This window comes from Heliangelus exortis, chromosome 2 (genome assembly GCF_036169615.1).
Source record: "Heliangelus exortis chromosome 2, bHelExo1.hap1, whole genome shotgun sequence".
NCBI lineage: Eukaryota > Metazoa > Chordata > Aves > Apodiformes > Trochilidae > Heliangelus > Heliangelus exortis.
The window spans coordinates 8,571,231-8,591,368 of record NC_092423.1 but is presented as its reverse complement, the minus strand read 5'-3'; the positions used below and the strand labels follow the sequence as shown (position 1 = coordinate 8,591,368).

The 20,138-nt window shown below is 39.5% G+C and overlaps 1 protein-coding gene across 1 annotated transcript in view; it reads right to left on the bottom strand.

The window, feature by feature from the left end:
- Positions 1-20,138, bottom strand: part of DPP6 (dipeptidyl peptidase like 6) — a 393,798-nt gene that overhangs the window by 74,748 nt on the left and 298,912 nt on the right. Inside the window, 1 exon segment of the mRNA XM_071734726.1 lies at positions 6,313-6,433. Coding sequence (XP_071590827.1) covers positions 6,313-6,433 — 121 coding nt within the window.

The following is a 20,138-nucleotide window of genomic DNA, read 5'->3' as shown; positions in this document are numbered from 1 at the left end:
CAAATATCCACTTCAAATATATGGCTGAGGCCAAGAGCTACCCTTCATTGCTATTTTGACTGCAAGTGATGCAGCCAGATTTTATGCACACTTGGTATAAATGAGCATGCAAATAAAGTTGCAGCAAAAATTAGGCACCTACATTTTCAATAGGCAGCTAAATAATGGCTACTGGGAATTGTAAAGCCCCAAGTGCTACACAACAGCTGCAGGGACTGAATGGGCAACACTGAATGATGTCCAATCTGCAATACAGAGGAAAGTTTTCTATTTTAATATGGTGGCAATGTCACTGAAGCACCATACTGGCTTTGATGCCTCAGCTGAACAAACACAGAAATGATAAACAAATTCCCCAAAAGCACTGAATAACATCAGCACATACCTGAGGACAAAATAGTGATTTTTAGACTTGGGGTGTTATCTGTGGTACTATATGAGGACAACCTCCAGCACAGGTGTTTCCCTGTCCCCCTGTAGCCCACAGCAGATGTGTAGAACTGCAAATTCATCCATGTCTAAGAATTTTTTTCTTAGTGACTGAAAATGTGAAAGTTCTTAAAAATAAATTACAATCTGTAGTAAATGTCCCAGTGATTCTTTCCATATCTTGTCAAGAAGGAATAATTTGATGTCCTATTACAGCTCGCCCTGTTCAATGTCTGGAGCCCCAGCTATAGCATCCTTTTGGCAAGAGCTTAATTTATCTAGAGTATCTTAAAAACTCAGTGATGACTCAGGCTAATTCTCTTCTCATCCTCTCCCACCAGGTCTTGGAGCTCCTAGTTCCTGAGAAAGGTTAGTCTGACACTGTGAAATATTAGAATATCTGACCTCCTTCTTTGGTGACACTGAACAGGAATTTTAGGAGTTACTTGCTTCCAGCCTAATTATGAATGTCCCTTTACAAATTCAGGTGTAATTTGATCATCAAAGGTCCTGTTTCCAAGCAGAAGTTCAGCAGCCTCATATTAGATGATGAAAAATTGAACACACAGACAAATTATGTGAGGCACTATTTCAGCAGTTATAAACTAGCTTAACATATATAAGCTAGACTTATCTAGCATTTTTTCAGTATTAAGACCACTTCCAGAGTCCCTGGAATAAAACTTCTAAACCTGACATATATCTACTTCACTTGCTTGAAATACTGCAAGTGTAAAAGATCCTGCTCAAAATAACTGCTATTTGCCTTGGCAGCTGCTACCAGGCACTGCACCTCAGAGACCAGCCATACATGTTCTAAATATACCCTCTGATTTTTGTGAGATGCTGATTAAATTATGGAAAAGATTTTTCTTTATTACTGTGTTCTCTTGCCTCTCTTTATAAAGTCCAGAAGAGGAACAGAACCACTATTAGCATGAATCAGCTGGTAGCTTTGAATGTGGAGTTCCCATAAGCTCAGTTTCAGGGAAGTGGACGTGAGAGGAAATTGGGAGCTTTTACTAGATCTTGCAGCAAAAATATTCTGCAGTTTCAGTCTTAATGACGATGACATCCTGGCCTCTCCCACCAGGTGTCACTGCGAAGTCACAGAAGAGGATCTGCTGGTGATAACGTAAATGCAAGCAGAATGAAGATTAATAAGGAAAAAATCACAGCTGAAAAAGAGTCTCTTTGCAGTCCTCCTCTTGCTTCCTAGCCAAAAATAAAGCATAGCAGCACTGCTGTGTGTTGAGCTCAACAGAGGAGAGTATTAATTTAAAATAACAAAGAGGTATATCTCATATTGCTTTTTAAATGCATGCCCTGTGAGCTGGTGCCAGAGGTGGTTTTGGATGACATGAAGATGAGATGTCCAGATGGGATGCCACAGCCTCTGTGTCAAGACTAAATCTGGAAACTCTGAGGTGATCTTTAGACTCACAGGACAAACCTGTCTGATCATGGTGACAGTGGCATCAAATGAGGGAGGAACTTATGGGCAATTCTCCTTTCACAACGAAAGTCTCTAGAACCCAAAAATACATCTTGCAGACTAAGTTGTAAATAACTTCTAATGGACTACTCTTACATCTGAGGACACATCAGCCTCACACTCCGTGGATGGGACAGGCCCGTCTAGAGGTGACAAGAGCACACCCCCTTGTGTCTCATCCTTCTCTCCTATGATCTCCAAGCACAGGCTTAGCAGCATGCTAAGAAGCTAAGGAGCTCTTCAGACCTCAAGTACCTCTATCTGTGAACACAGACTTGCTCCACATCCCTGTCCTGCTCAGTGGAGCCACATGAAGGGACCCTGCGTTCCACTGCTGGGATGTCCCTGATCCAGCAGCAGTGTGCAGCACACAGGGAGGTCCTCCTGCCCCATCCCCATCAATCCCAGACCCAATGACCATCCAAAGTGCACCACAGGAACACCATAACATTCTCTTTGTCACTTAGCAGGATCACAGAGATCTCTCCCAGTCTCCCATGGCTGTCTCATAACATCTGAGCAGTCTCACCAGGGACCTGATAGCAAATGAAAATACTTCCATTTCACTGTGACAGAATTCACTCCTCTTGAAGAGTGCCATAATGAAGGGCTTAAATGAAATGGATTTTACCTATACTCTACTTGCTAAAATGTATATTACTTTTATTATATTATTATATATATAAAGAACATATAAATACGATTATCCTATCGCTTTGAAAGTACTTTATGCTATACTCCCATTTGTTTTAAAATTATCTTTAAGCCTTATTACTGCTAAAACATATTCTCAAGCCAACAAGAATCATACAGAAACCTGAACCATATAACACTCTTTCCCAGTGCTATGCATTTAAATGCTTAGCTGGTTGCAGTTGCAGAACTTTAAACTTTCTTTTATAGGATATCACTCCACTTTAGTACAAGGAGCCATCAGGCATAGCTCTGAAAATGTTAAGTCAGACTATGAAAAAATTGTCACTGCTTATTTTAGTAAAAAAAGCTATGTTTAATCTATGCTTTCACATCACAGTAATCTATGTATCAATCTATAACCTTCCAGCTAAATGCACTAAGTAGATTAAACTCTGACTGATTTGAAATGTTTTTCACTATATTATCAAAAGTCTACAGATCAGCATAAATACCTGGAAGAAATTTTTCCCCCTTTGGCAGATTTACAAAAGCAGAGCTTAACTTGAATTGAAATGAACTTCTGCATTTTTCCAGGGCAAAAAGCCTGTCAAATCTACTCTAGATCTGCTCTGCTTCCGGACTTAGTAAAAATCTCTGATTAATAGTACAGTGCATCTATTCTGTTGTGACAAAAGCCATCATGTTATGAAGAGAAGTGTTCCCTCTGGGTCTGCCATTCATATCAAGTGTCAGGAGTTGCCCTGACCAGTGACACTGCTGGGACTGCCATCTGCACAGGGCACTGTGCAAACACCTCTTGGAAAGGCTTGGGGGGGGAGCTATCTGCTGATCTGCTAGTGCTGATTATAAGAAATTACTTTAAAAATTGGCTTCCTCAAACAGAAAACCACAAGTCTGTGTGTGGGGAGGGGGTGTGTGTATGTGCTACATTTAGGGAAAGTGAGAAGCAGCTCGTGAGCTGTGCCAGTGCCATGGGGGCTCTGCGGGGGTGCTCGGTGCCACAGCTGGAGCTGCTGAACTTCAGCAACAAAAAGAACACATGAAGGAAGAGGAGAGCATCAAACTCTGTGATCCTGGTTCAGCATTCCTCACAGCTCCTTTGCAGACTGTCTGCTTGTGACGGCTGCACAGATGGAATGAGATTTAGGCATATGCTCAGTCTTCATCTTGGTTGCTCGTTGAGAGGGTGGCAGTGCAAACAAACCTGGGGCTGAGCATCCCGCCCAGCTCTGTTAGGGAGGTGGGGAAGACACACCTGCAAATGGCAGCAGGAATAAGGGAGGAGGAAAAATAGCCCTGATATGGCAAATTTCCATCCTGGATGAGATATCAAGCAATTCCAATCAGGTGAGTTTGGATTTCAAAATTTGTTTCAGTTTATGCTGCTAAAGACGAGGTACCCAAGAAGAGGAGAGAATTTGTAAAAATAAAGGCACTGGTAACAGTGTGCAGGCAGAGCATCCCAGCTGCTACAAGGGTAAAACTTCAGCCTCACTGACAATGATGCCTGAATGCCTCTAGGTGGCAGGGTGTCATCCATGTCCCAGTTTTCCTTACCCATTTACCACCATGCAATACTCCATTTCTCCTGGGATTCCCCTCCACCCATCCATGCATTCAGGGAGCTGATGTCTGAACACTGCAGATGCATCTCATCCCATGGCCCCACAGCTTGTTCAAGCATTTGCCTCCACAAATCCTAAATCCTGACTCCAATCCCAGGTACACCTCCACAAGGACTGTACAAGTCAAATAGTGCAGGAGAGGAAACCCAGCCTACAGGGTCCAGCTCTGGACTGGATTTTGGATTCTGCACCCCATCACTTGGGAACATTTACACCTCAGGTTTTCCTTTGAGTCTTTCCACACCTTGCTTGTGAAGTAAGCAAAGTTTTTATTTCAATACAGGCTGTATTTGGACAAAAAGTGACATTTCCAAAGGGATGCTATATCCAGATTTCTGCAAAATGTACTCTCTGTGAAGAGCAGGTTCAGCAGTCCTGCTCTGTATATGCTGCTCAGAGAGGATACAGAACCTGGCTTGGTATATCCAGACTTTATTTGATCATAGCTTCATTTCTTATCCCAGTACATTAACATAAAGTTCACAAGAAAGTTCATTATAAAGGACAAACCTGAAAGTGAATGTCAGCCAAGAAATTGCCTGAGCAGTCCCATAATTGAATAAAAATCTGTGTCAGCAAAACCCAAGTGTCATCATGGGCTTGCTGGTGTGCTTGGAGTTCACTGGCTTGATCAGCTCCTGCCAGCATGGGGCTTGAAGCAAGACTCTACAAGAAGACCTTATGTACTACCTGATAGTTATCAGCAAAATATGGGTATTGTTATGCTCATTTCACCTACAGAGTCGACAGGCATGCCCTCTACTTCAGCAACAAATTAATAAATAACAGAAAAGTAAAGAAAATTGCATTTTGCAACCTTTTAATTACTCCTCTGGTTATGAAATGCTTCACAAGAAGGACATTCACTTGCAAATAATTTGTGGTACAGTGCAAGCACCCATATCAAAAGTAAACTAAACTGCTATCAGATTTTTCCAGTGATGTTTTTATGAGTTTGTACACAGATTGATGGGACCAGCTTCTCTGAAAGTGGCAAACAATATTTTAATTCCCTCATTTCTGAGTACAAGAGCCCCCAGCTTAGCTGTGATATAGAGCAATTTAAGGAGTGCTTCATATTTTTATGCCAATTAACGGCAAAGGGCATTTTGCATCCTATTTTGTTCCATGAAGTCTCAAGAAAACTGGGAGCAGCCAGCAGGGTACAGCTAACATGGATCTGGACGCTTTCTGTAGAGATAAAAAACAGCCTGGGACTGTGCTGGGACCTGCAGGAGGAAGTGTCACTTCCAAGGGAAAGTGTCATAGGAAAAAACCACTGGCAGGTCCCAAAACTAGAATTCTGGTGATAATAAACTGCATCAGACAGCAACAGAGGGAGGGATGCATGTTGAGGCTGAATGCATGCTATATATATATATATGTTTTATCTGTATATATTAATTTTAATCCTGATAAAATATTAGCTTAAGTGCTTATAACTTCCCCCAAAAGAATTGGGGATGGCTGCAATCACTTCCTAAAGCAGTGAGAGCAGGTGAGATGATTTTGCAAGCAGATGCTCACAGACACCCAAAAGGGCCCCACTTGCCAGCTGAAAGGACCAAAGTGAAGCAGTGCTCCAGTGATTACTCTCTACCCCATCAGGCACATTTTCAAGGGAAAGAAGCCAATTACAGACAAAGCCCTGTCGGCTTTTAGAAAATATTTAGGTAGCAAGATCTGGGCAGCTCTCAGGGCCTACCTAGTGCTGAGGGAAACAACCAATCAAGTAAAAAAAGCTTCATTTGTAATTAAACCCCTTTCCCTATGCATGTCTGTCCTTTTCTGTGATTTGAAAACTGGCACGTCTATGAGTGATTGCAGGTGCCATTAAATAATGAAGCAGTTCTGTTCAGTAAGGCTTGGTGATTTATTACCTTTGGACTAAGGGAAAGCAAACCAGCCTGGAAACAGAATTCTTACATCATTTCACATTATTTTCAGCCCAACACTTCAGACAACTGTTAGAATAGCAGACTTTCAGCTTTGTGGTCCACCAGCCCCGAGAAAGGCAATCCTGAACATCTAATTCCATCCAGTCCTGGAAATCTAGAGTGTAACTTAAACTCATAACTAACTGCTGCCCTAAATGTCATGTCCTACCTTCGTATAGCCAGTCGCTGAGCCCATTGAAAATAACACCTTCCTTTCCTGTGGAGACCACTCGGATGGCTTGTTTCCCCACATGGGCACAGTAATAGATGTTATTCTCAAAGATAAATATCTGATTTGAAGGGAAAAAAGAAAAAAGAGAACAGCATTAAGCAGCGGCCCCAGTATAAAATGTTGCATTTTGCTTTTACAATAATTGGCAGTACAAAATCACACATCACATTTTTATAGCCTCTCTTGTCAAAAAAAGGATTTCCACAGCCTGGTTCCAACGCCATCAACTAACAGAAAAATGCTAATTTAACACAACCTGAAGTCTTGGTTCTCTGGTACAAGCTTTATTTTTCTTGCTCCTGTCTCCATGTCAGTAACTGAACAGTGCAGTCAGAAGGATGAAATGAAGAAAAACATCACTCAGGGGCTTGAAAAATGTGGGCTGGGACCCAGTGGCAGTTTGCAGAGCTGATGTTGATGTCCAGTGGTGACTGAGCAGGCTACTGGAAATGGCTTCTTGCTTGTTTCCATCTGCTCTTGCTTTCTCAAACAACAGCTGGCAGCCTATTAACTCAATCTGAATCTGGGTTTTTAATGCAGATCCCAACAAGACAACATTTGCTCTTGAACAGTGGGCTGCAGCATGCTGGCCAAAAAAGCAGGAGGAAGTTGGTGTTTTGGCTGGGGAGCACCTGCTCCAAGGACCTAAAGGAATGTTCTGGACCTCCCAGCCTGCCCCATCCCCAGGACATCCTCCAGGAACCAGGGTGACTGGGACAAAGGCACCCATGGGCTCTCACGTCCCTCCCAGCATGGATGCAGCTGCTGTAACCCTCCAGCCATCTTTGGAAACTGCTCCCCCATCCTGTTTGAAAAATCCAGTGGATTCCAGTTGCTAAACTATTACATAATTAAAAATGTGATGGGACCTTGCAGCTCCTCAGGAGGACAAGGGAAGGCCCACACCAAGAATCGATATCAGGAAACTAAGCCTGCCTCCACAAATCCCTGCTCATCCAGCTGTTCTTTTCTTGGAGAATTTATAAATATAAAATTCTTTTTAATCATAAAAATTTCAATTGAAGGTTGTCAGAAAAGGAGCCTGACATAAGACTCCCAAATAAGCCTCCTGTTTTTATTTCAAGCTAACTCCATGCAAGTAGCTAGATCTACTGCTATGAGAATGTTTTGGGTTTTTTGTTTTTTTTTTTTTTGAATCAGGTTATTTATTTAGATGTTTAAGAGCCTTGAAAAAAAAATTGTAGCATAGCATAAGTCTGTATCATATGCTTAAATGCTTTTTTCTGTGTTTTTCTGCCATTGATGACACAGACCCTGTCCCTTCTCACCCCAAATTGAACTGCATCCTGCTCAAAGTCGTGCTCTTGTGTTTAAGATATTTTTTAACTCCATCCAGACTGCAAAGTCCTACTGACCATGGTATCAGAAAGCCATTTAGAATGAAAGACAAGCTGTTAATATAATTTAGTGGACACATGGAGATATGATGGGCTTTGGTACACTTGAAGATATAGGAATAAATGTTAGGTATCTTTCCCACAATTTAATTTTTCATGTTACTCACAAAAAGACAGAATTGGAAATAATATTTGCTTTCAGATTCTGTTTTAAACTTTATTATGGTATATGCTTCACCTAAAGATGAGATGGAAAGATTCCAGAAGAAAGTATAGATCCTAATTTAATTCTGGCACCAATTACAGCAAGTTCCCCTAAAGGTACAAAGTATGAGTGGTACTGTAGCTTCTTATTCCTTTTAATCTAAGAAAAGTTGAATCCAATTAATTTTTTTTTAAATAAAAAGTATGTTGTAGAAGATACTACATTCTCTTTCCTGCCTTGAATTTTACTAAGCAGAGGAACCAGATGGGGGATGCCAAGGCTTTCATGTGTTGGTTAGACTGCTTACGAGAGGGTTGTTGAAGCTTAAATGTAAATAAAAATCAGGAAGACTGAGCAGAATAAGATACTCTGAGTCCAAACAAATCCAAATGTCTGTGTCCAAGAGACAAATGTGAAACAGAATCACAGAGGTGGTTTTTTTTTTGAAAAGACCTTTAATATCATTGAGTTAAAGCATAACCTAACTGCCAACTATTAACCTAACTCTACCAAGTCCAATGCTCAAACCATGTCCCTAGGCACCACATTTCTATGTTTTTTTAACACCTCCAGGGATGGTGATTCAACCACCTCCCTGAGCAGCCAATTCCAGTGTTTAATTACCCTTTCAATGAAGAAGTTTCTTCTAATAGCTAATCTAAGCCCTCCCCAGGTGCACTTTGAGACCATTTCCTCCCCTCGGCCTCCTTTTCAAGAAACGCAACCTTTCCCTAGCTGAAATTCTTCCAGCAAATGAAGGTTTTGAAATATTTTGTACTGAATTAAGATTCAAATGAATTATTTACAGGAAAAAATAAAGACGGTGGCTTGACAACTTGTTCCTGCCCTTTGTTTTGCAAATCATTGCAACGTTTTCTGTCTTCTCTTGTTTGTCTTTCAAAGCTTCGTCACACTAATCAGGCTGCATGAACTATCCAGTAGCTGCAATGGAAAAATAATATAGTGCTCTGATTTCAAGCTATCTCCCATATAATTCAGAGTGAAACTGCAGCACCTCATAGAGAATTTAAAATTATCTTCCTAACTGCAGTGCCTTGTACCCTAAAAATGTCAACCATAATCAAGATAAAAGATAACTGAAGCAGCACAAGGAAGACTTCTTGTAATATATCTTATAAATTAAGAAAAAGCTTTTGAACTTCTGTTATTCATCAAAAAGAAATGTCTTTGGATTACTTCACATTCTAGGTTAGAAAGATATTAGATGATGTTATGAAATAGCTATATGCCTATATTTTTATGGTATCATTTTTTATGATATCAAAGAGTGCTTTCTATCAAGTGATCACAATCCTTTCAGCTAATTAGAGAAGAAGTTTCAGCAAAGAAAAACAATGAAAAATCACTCTCACAATTTTTTTTTATGCTTGATTTACATAGCAGTTCTAGATGAATGCAAAATGACAACAGAAGGAGCCAAGTACAGTTTTATGCATCTCTGTATGGAAGACCAAGACCAGACTCTAAATTTATGATGCTTTCACTTTTGATGTGCATATTTCAGCAAGACTTTATCCCCAGCATTCTTGTAATTTATAAGCCTGTTATCAGGGACACCACATAAAGGGCAACACTGAGCACAACTAATGATGTGGAAAACAAAGCTGTGCTATGTCAGGGAGATAGACCCATGGAATACCTTGTCCATTTGCATCATGACACATTCAACACAGAGGAAAGAGAAGATATTCTGAAAGAAGTAAGAAGACTAGAACCATGCATATAGAGATTGAAGAAACTGAAATTGCTAATTCTATAGAATAAGAATGGAAAGCATAACCTCTATAAGATAATGGGGAGGAAATAGAAGAAAAGGAAAAGGATGTTTTCTCCATTTCTTTTCTCTAAAACCACAGGGAAACCAATCAAACCTATAAGAAAGCTGCTTAAAAGTATATAAAAATATTTTTCCTACAAAAATCAGAATTACAGATACAACAGAGGAGCAGAACATCATTCTCTTCCTGAGAGATGTGATAACAGATGCTCAAAAAATGAAATGTATAGCAAAGATAATTGGAATGCCAGGAGAACTAAGAAAAAGTTTTTGTATTTTCAGTGCATCTACTTAATCCCAAGGTAATAAAAATCAATGGGGATTTTGCTGTTGGCTTTATGTGGCTCAGGATGTCACCTGACAATTTCAACATAAGGTAAAACCTCTTTAGCCTCAAGTATCAACACCACTAACTCAAGTGGGATGAGAAGAAATTTCTACCTGTGTGCAACTTGTATTTGAATTAATCATGAAAAACCATTTGACATCCTTGTGAGGCAAAACTAATATTGGACAAAAAATATTTGACTTGTTGGAACACAGGCCTGAGACAGGAGGTGAACTTTGAGTCAAAGATTAAGTACTTATCTGGTAAAATAAATTTATATAGTAAGGTAAATGTTTAAGCTACCAACAAAAGAAACTTAATTCACTTAAAACATACAAGAGCATTAACAACACTGATTGACTTAAGGAGGATTAATTTAAAATGTTTTTACAACTGCTTAAGGGCTTCTGAAATTATGTTCTTTACCAAACTGACCCAGAGTGGTATTAAGTAATTATGCTGCAGTAATTAAAATATTGGGACTTTTACATGGATTAATTATGGACCTTTTCAAGAATCTTATGAAAATAACCTCTTTAAGACCATTACAAGTCATAGTTACTAAATACTTTGATCAGAAAAACACTATGCCTCCTTTTATGGCTGTTTAACCCAGCTTTCTTCTAGCCAAAGAGATGAGTGAAGTCTCTGTTTCTTCACAAAGAGAAAATAAATTCATACACATTAATCTGCATTTTTACTGCTCCTATTATTTTTCAGCTGCAGGGTGGCATTCCAAGTTTATGATCTCTTTATCCCATCATTTCTAACATGCAGAACTTGTCAACTGAATGAGTGACACTGCTCAAATTTAGCACCTCCAAGAATGAAGTTAATGTCTAGATACTTATTACTTTAAATTGTAGAATCGTGAGTGCTTCCTACACATTAGAATTCATCCTTCCATACTGCAAAGCCAGCCCACAGGATTTAACTGTCAGAATTCTATCAACTAGAGCTGGCCTTTATGTATAGATGGGCACAAAGTCTTGCCTGGACGCTGTTTTAAATTCTATATTAGTCCAAATTTCCCTGGAGGCTGAAAAAACCCAGTCACAAAATGGAGGAGTCAGTGAGTGGGGAAATATAACTGCAAATCAACATGTTATTGCTCCTCATCTCACAAAAAGTACTGCATTTTAAAATGTTTTTAATGTAAAAAACATATTCTATTTTTTTCTCCTCTTGTAGAAATCTTTATTGCTGGCGATCCAGTTTACCTGAGGTCACATTCTACAGAATAAATAAACCAACAGATTCATTTTATAACTCAGTGCATCTCTCAGATATTACTGTATTTTGCAGAATCAGTTGGAAGTATCTATATAAACATAATTATCCAAGGACTTCACTGCTGTAGATGCTGAATAGACAGTCCCTACCCCAAGACCATATCATTTTAATGTACAGAGAAATACTATTGGCCTCATTAAACATCTGAAAAAAGGAGAGACAGGGACACTGAAGACAAGACTCAGTTGCCTAGACATGGACACCTAGAGCCATTTTTAGCCCCTTCATGTGTCTAAAACCTGTGGCAGGTAAGATACAGGGCATAAGGGAAACATCTACTCTTTAACAGAGTAGCATCACACACGTATAACAGTAGTCAGCTAAGGTGCTCTAGGAACCTGGGTTTAAGAAGAAAATCCTATTTTTAAACATTCCACAGGAAGACCGGCAAGACCATAAGTGAGATTAGGTAGCCTGAGTTCTGTTCCAGCTTGAACCATAAAATCTCTCTTACTGTAATTATTTCACATCAGGTAGACTATTATAAGCTTGTGAAGACTGGGAGAGAGGAGATCCAAAATGTGCATGGTCCTGCCCTGAACCACATGTTTAGATGATGTGTTCATTGGTAGAATTAAGGTCAGCTTCAACATGATACTTAAATTCACACTTTCTTCTGCAAAAGCAGACCCGTGGCTACTGTAAAATCCCTTTTAATGAGTAAAAAAGAAAAAATAGCTGTTGTCTGTGTAACCTGCTCTGTACAGCTGCTATTGCACATTGCCACTGCATGTTGGTCTGAAAGCCTCAGGAAGATACAAACATTTAGCTTCCCAGTATGTCCAAGAAGTAGGAAAGCATTAACCTCTTCATTGCTGCACTAAGTGACCAGTTGAGGTCTGTAATAGTCACAGCATGTAAACAGGGTTTTTAAATGTCAGCTCATGAACACAAATAGTTTTAAGCTTGATCAAGCTCTTCTTGGAAACACATACACAGAAAGACCTCTCCTTTCTCCCCTCCTTTTCTAGTGCCACCCTAGTGCTTTGGAGAGAGCCCTTGTCAAGCCACTTTGGTTTTTCCTTTTTCCTTTCCTTTTCCTGAAACCTGGAGTATGAGGACAATGAAAAGTAAAAACTTTTAAGAGAGAAAGATGCCCTGCTGGTTTGTCCAAGTTGAAACTTGTCCTTACTATGCAGAATTATCATGCCTGTCCTTGTCCATGCAGCATCTTGAAGGAGCTATAATTGGGTTTTCACACTGGCATATCAAGGAAATCTGATGTGCATCGTATTGGAAAGGTCGTGGCATTTTGCAGTTATAATTTTTACATCAACTGCAGCATAGAAATATATGACTAATTAAAAAAAACAGTTCTAAAGCTTGTTGCTGATTGATTATGCATTATTTAGCAAATATTTCTTCTTTTGAAATTCATAAAATACAAACTTTGATCTTCAAATAGCTTCCATTAGTTCACTCTGTCATGAGTGTTGATCTTAATGCATGATTATGCCAACTCCTATCAGTTCCTAAAAAAACAGGTAAAAAAATAAATGTCTCCTCACCAGTGAGCTTACATAATATGAGCTAATATTTTAATTAGCTTTTTCTTCTTAACACTTGAATTTAGCTTGATAGCAGGTGGGAAAAAAAATAAGACAAAACATTATCAAAATATTGTCATTCTCTCCATCAAATGGTTCATGTCTGCAATTGGGGAAACAGACAGATGACAATTTTGATGGAGGACTGAGATAAAGATTTTTTTAAATCAACTTTTTTTCTTTACAAAACCAAAATTTCATTACAAAAACCAGCAACGAAGCAATGAAACTCTTCCATAGGATCAAGACATTGCAGAGAATTACATCTTGATAAATTATTGACAGAAGAGGCTACAGTTTCGGTTTTTCCACTCAGGGATTATCTCTGCTTTAATTCAAAGTAAGAACTAACTCCTTCCTGAGACAAGGATTTAGCAGACACAGCAGTTACTGAAGGTACAGAACAAATAGATAAAGCTCATTTTAATTCAACTTTTCCCTGGCCAAAGATGGGCAAAGGTGGCATTTAGACCAAAGTGGGGGTTACACCAGTTTTCAAATGATTCTGTAGGAAGGCTTTCAGGACAGAGAAGCTGGGACTACCCCAGGGGACCACTAAAACCAGAGAATTGGTACAGATAGTACAGATTGATGCATGTAAGAACTGTGCTGATCCATAAACTCATCAAAACCAGTGTTCAAGACTTCTCATTAGAGGCTGAAGGCTTGTACACATCTGATAGAGGTTACTCTGCCATTAGAGGTTAACTGCATGGAAATGGATGCAAAGAAAGAAATACAATTGATATAAAGGAAAGGAATATATTTGATTCAGCAAAGGAAAAGCATTAGAGTTACTGTAAAAGACATATAAAAAATCTGCTGCCTTCAGTGGCTTTGATTACAGACCTAGGGAAGGAAGAGCAGAAGAGTCACCACTTGTAATCTGTAAATCATTGTAGTTGGGAATCTGGGAAATTGCTAATATCCCTTGTAAAACAAGCATTAAGAACTTAATTTTGCTTTCATTGCATATGATCAAGAAAGAGGCTAAGAAGTCAGAGAGACTGGAAAAGCATTCCATTGTCTCTTTAATAAACACCTATTTTCTTTTTCTATTAACTGTATCTGGGTTCCATTTAAGAGCTCCTGAGAGAGGATTGAGCTCTCCAGATCTGGGGGTGACTTCCCTCTGAAGATGGGGAGATGCTCAGCTTGCCTGCAGAAGGTGGGCATGGCTGGAGCTGGTAAAGAAGCAGAGCATCAGAAGACTCTGCAACATCAGAGGTGTCTAAAAGCATGTTGGAGTATCTCCTCTGAGCCTATGCACAAAAGGAGAGGCAGGCAGAATCAGAGCAACAGGTGAGAGAGATGATGGCCAACACTCAGGCAAGGAAGCTGTAGCCCATGCTGGCAAGAAGAGCAAGATGTGGAGAAGAGAGACTCTGGAAAACAGGGCTAAAGATGGCCCAGCTCAGGCAATGTTCAAAAGCAAGGAGAAGCTGAGCACACAACCTCTTCCATGCTTTTCCTGGAACACCATCACAGCTGGGTGCCTCTCTGTGCCTGTATACTAAGGTACACAGCATGGAGAATAAACAGGAGGAATTAAGGTTTGTGTGAAGTTGTAGAGTTATGATTGCAATAGGATCATGGAGATGTTGTGGGACAGCTCTTAGGACTGTAGTGCTGTGAGGGATGGACACAGGCTCTTTAGGAAGGATGAGCTGGGATGCTGCACAGGGAAAGTTTCTCTACATGAGAGAGCAGCAGAGATGCCCAAAGCTCTGCGTGATGGTGCATGAAGCTTATAGGTCAGGATTAGCAGGCAAACCAGTGTTAATGGTGGTGTAGTGGACATCTGCTACTGACTTACTGGTCAGGAAGAAGTAGATAAGGCATTCTTCATTTGACAGGAAGAAAGCTCAGATTAAGGTGTTGTCATGTTGTCCTTCCTCTACCTGCTGGGAGCACAGCAACCTCTGCATAAGCACAAAAGGTCTGTAGAGAGCACTGATGACAACTTCCTTAACACAGGTGACCAAGGAGCTGACAAAGGGAGATGCTTTCTGGAGAGAAAAGAGGTCTAGGAAAGTTGCTGGATTTTCAAGCATCACTTCCTCCAAGGTGGACTTTACAAAAGGTCCATCGTGCTGTGTACAAAACCAAGCACTGGAGACAGGAGGCCTGCAGTTATAAGCACATTGCTCCTAGCACAACTCAAAAATTACAAAAGAAGTATAAAAGAGGGAGAGGAAGGGACAGGTGACCTGGGAGGAACACAGAGACATTGATTGTCTCAATTTGCATTGACAGGGTTAGGAGAGCAAAAGCTTATCTGGAGCTGAATTCAATAAGAGACATGAAAGGCAATGAAAATAACTTCTATAGATACATCAGAAGCAAAAGAATTTCTAGTGAAAATATGGATCTGCTGCAAGTAATATTATTTAGCTGTTATTCATGTTCTATGAAGCCCACACGTAGCATATAGTTTCTAAGATTATCACTCATACTAAATCACATTTGTGGTGTGTCTACAGTGTTCAGAAAGGTCTGGAGACCTTTTCTCTAAGAAATCTTAAGGCTCCCTTTGGAAAGTAGAAGAGTTTGTAAGATTCTATGGCTTCCAGGTTCTCTAGAAACAATCCCAAACTGGCAAAACTGATATATGAAATAAAGTCATATATGACAGGCTATAAGGGTAATGACTGAATTGAATGATATGGAGACCATTTTTTAACCTTTTAAAATAGGCACGGATGAAATTTTTGTTCTTGTTTCTGCCACCTTAAGTCCTTAGTTATGTTAATATTCTTTTCAGGTTTCTACAAGCTTCTCTATATTTTTAAAGTTGCATCATTAAAAACACATTGCAGTTCCATTTGTATTCTGTAAGCAGTCAAGGCCACAACATGTACAGATTCTAATCACACCTAGAATCTGCCAGAGTCCAACCAAATAAGCAATTATCATGATTCTGGAGTTTTAAAAATATGTTTCAACAAAAACATGCCATCCTACTTTCTCTTCTTCAGGGAAGAAAAAAGGATTTATTTCATCTCAACAAAGAGAATCAAGTCTGCTTGAACTTTCTAGCCGAGATTCTAATGGAGTTATTTTAATTTATAACTGCTTTGGTATATTAAAGAACCTATCAGTAAATGTACCATTTAGTATGGAACTCTGATTCTGCTTTTAAGTTCTGTATCTTGTATTCTGTAACCTATCACTGATGGTTATGTAGGGCATAGCTATAAATTAGATTATTTAATATGAGATGATAGAGGGTTTAATTTTAAATATTATCTGTGTTATAGAACTAATATCTACCTCAGGAGAGCACACAGATTACTTGTCAGCATAAAGAATTGGGCAGCTGGTATTCAGGGTTCTTTGAGGTAGACATCTGACCTCAAACAGTATAATATTCCTCTTTAATATGATGTTTATTAGTACAAACCATCAACATCTACTCCAACAGCTGAAGAACAGAGCTATCAGAATTCTTCCTTAAACTTTCTCATGGCTCTTATGAATTACAGTTTCTGCTGAAGGAGAGACCACAACCACCAACAAGGTCCTGCTCCCAGCATCCTGACATCTGCCACTGAATTCACTCACCAATGAGTGCTGCTATGTAGAGGAAAAAGTAATTAGTTTCATGGCACAAACCAGCAGCTCTACAAGAACAGGATGTTTCATAAACACTTATTTCAATAGACATCATTTACCAGCCTTGGTTTTGTAAGATGCCAGAAACCCTTACTCACACACCTAAAGGAGATACTTCCAGCTGTTAGATCTCCAAAGCAGAAAATGCCCTTAACAAAGGATATAGGTTCACTATCTAAAGTCCAATTGAAATAACAGGAATATTAACAGCTTAGATCTCTGTAACAGGAGGCAACTCTTTTCAGTGGAACTGACCCTAGAGTGTTGCACTGTTAGGATTTTTGCACTTTATGCAGCTGCAGTAGCTTATAACAATACTTAGTAATATATAAAGGAGGCAAATTGAGTACTTGCCATAGAGTGCAAGGATACAAGATACAAATTGCTCTAAGGTAGCAAGTCCACTGAGAGATGCATTTCTTGTGGGTAGAGACTCAGTTTCCATAATGCAGAATGTGAACACCAGCAACATTTAATACAGTTAATTCTGTAAGTCCATTGTAGGGTAGAAATATATATTGCCATCTTCATGCTGTAACTTAACCTGAGACCAAACTGATGTATATGAAACCACAGCAGAAGCCTCTGGCAGAGCCTCCCCACCAGGGGTAATGCCATAAACACTCCATCATCCTCTGTTTCGTTTTTGGATGAAAGAGCTGTAACTTTTTTCTGATTTAATGGTAAATCTCTACAGCAAATACTAAATTTCATCTTTTCCTCTTTCATGCCCACCAAAAGAGCAACATCTTATTACAATAAAATCACCTATATCACTTTTCAGTAACATTTATTGTAGCATCCTCGGTTATATTTAACCTCTTGCTCTGCTGCCACTGATGAAAACACAGTGAAAACCAAGAATGCTGAGAAGGGAAGGGACACAGCTGTTCTCTGCAGAAACTGGAACAATGACTGTGCCAAAGCTTCCCTTTGGTAAAGGAGGATCAAATATGTTAAGTCCACTGATGGCAAAGGAAATTACAAGGATGTGCAAAAATGAAAACAGGACACTATTGCCACCGTTTCCAAAGAGCAGAGCATCAAAGCAAAGAACAAACACACTTTCCCAGTCGAATTTTTTAAATAAAATGGATCTGGGGGGGAGATGTGAATGAGGATCCCCAACAACATTAACCTGTCCAGGTACTCAGTGTATATGTAATATCTCTTACTGGGGGTTCCTTAAAGAATTCATATCCTTACACTGGAAAAGGGGATGGAGGGGAGGGAGGGGAGAGGATCTCATAATTCTGAAACTCTTGTTTTCCCAGAATGTGAAGACCATGTAAAAAGCTGTCTGAATATCCCTCAACAGACTTAAATAGGGCTTCTGTAGACATCAGGAAGGGGCACAGGGATGCTTTCCCTCCTTGCAGCTAGCAATATAATCAACCCAGAGTAATTACATAGAGCAGAACACAGCTAAATATTGATTCAGATGTCGTTGCAAAAAGGAAAGGTGAAAGAACAGCAGCTTGAAAATAATCATGTAAAAATCTATGAAATAGTGGTGGAGACAAATAGACCCACAGCAATTATACACACAGCAGTTCAAAGGCTCTGCTGGATTAGGAACAACAGCAGATGATTCAGTCCCTCCTGTGAAAATGGTCTTCCTCAGTTTGATATCTATGCAGCCCTTCTGACTGGAGCTAAGCTGGCATGACAGGCACAAATTCAGGCAAGGAAAAACCTGTTAATTAGAGGAGTCACTCCAGTTTAGTTCCAGTTGTCATCACTTAACCAGCTTTTTGCATCTAAATTGGTTCTGGCCTTGTGCAGCAGAATCTATAGTTCAATTATCATATTTAGATATGAATGAATTACAATATTTCTCTGAATTGCATTGCACTTTGTGGACAGTAATACCCATGACAATGAACTGTTCAGCACCTACGACTGGGGATTATTGTTTGGGGACAGATTTTTTAGCAGGGGCTGTAGTGACGGGACAGAGGGCAATGGTTTTAAACTGAAAAAGAGAAGATTTAGGCTAGACATTAGGAAGAAATTCCTATAAAGAGGGTGGTGAAACACTGGAATGGGTTGCCAAGAGAGGAAAACATTCAAAGTGAGGTTGGAAAGGGCTCTGAGCAACTTAATCTGGTTGAAAATATCCCTGCCCACCACAGGGTGGTTGGACAAGGTGACCTTTAATAGTCCCTTCCAGCCCAAACCATTCTATTATTCTATGATTCCATGACAATAAGCTGTTTACCAGAATTAGCATCCCTTGTTTGAGGGCACCTGCAAACCTCTAACATGGCAGGGGTTTAAAGACTTCTCCTTTTTCCCCAGGCATTTGCATTTCACTGAAATTGAAGTTTCTTAATGCAACTTCTTCACCTGCTGTGAAACATAACTTGCATTATTTTGCAACCAATTACACACCTGATTGCTGCATAATCTACAGGAGTAAAAGTTAGCTCCTGCTGCAGAGGAGTTGATATAAGAAAAGGTTTACTGACTATGAATGTAAGAGAAACCCTCTTTTGACAGTTCTGTGGGGCTGCCCTAAGTGCAAGGACATGCAGAACTGCCAGCAACTATAAGCTTTTTCTTGCAGGTTTTTGGTACTTTACAGAAACAGTGGAAACTGTAAATGACTGGCCAGGAGTACCTTAAAAAAAAATGTTTCTCTTTGCTGAAGAATAAATACTGTGACCTATGAGAGAGATTTTCTTTGGAATTATAACTGCTGCCACTAAAGCTGTGCAGAAATACTTCCCCCAGCATCTGATGTGTCACTGTTATCAGTAGGATCTGTCAGGGTTAAAAGGTAAATAGCAGCACAGCAGAAGTTTTTTTCTGCTTCTGAAACTGGAGTTTAACAACTTCTGTGAGCTGCACTTTAGTGCTGTCAATGCAGGCAAATAACTGCACATTATTAGAGCAGTCCTAGTGCTTCCCCCTTCCTTTTGACAACAGGGCTCAGATACAGAAGCAATTACTTTGAGCCTGGATGTGACCATTTTGGGATACCCTAGATAAAAATATACTGAAAACACAAAAAACTATACATTCAGCACTTTGGTCACAGGTATGCACCAGACATTCTCTCAGTCCTAAAGGGAGAAATGGTTTCCTTTGCTGTGCTGCCAACCAAACCAGCAAAGGAATCTCTTCACACTGTACTTTTTTTTTTTTTTTCTTCTTTTTTCTTCTTTCTTTTTCCTTTTTTCTCTTTTCTTTTTTTTTCTCTTTTTGAATAAGTAGAGGAGTCCAAGCCCATCAGCTTTTATTAAAACTGAATTCAGGGTGATACTACTAACTTTTGCATAGATAATATTGGGGCAAATGTATGGCAGAAACCCAGTGTGAGTCCTCAGCACATGGGCAGAACCTTGCTCTGAAAGATGTAGCATGATGAAACTGGTAAAATATTCCAGTAAGATCAATTAACAGAGGCTTCTTTCTGGCAGAACTGAAACTCTGAAAGTGGGTAGCTGTTGAGTCATAAATTACAAGATCAGAAATAGAGAAGAATTAAGATTTTTACTAGGATAAGCATACAGAGTACAGAGAAAAATGCAATTAACACCTCACTGCAGACCTATCATGCCACCAACATCCTCATATTGCTAGAAAGCACCACACAAACTTTGGAGGGTAATAC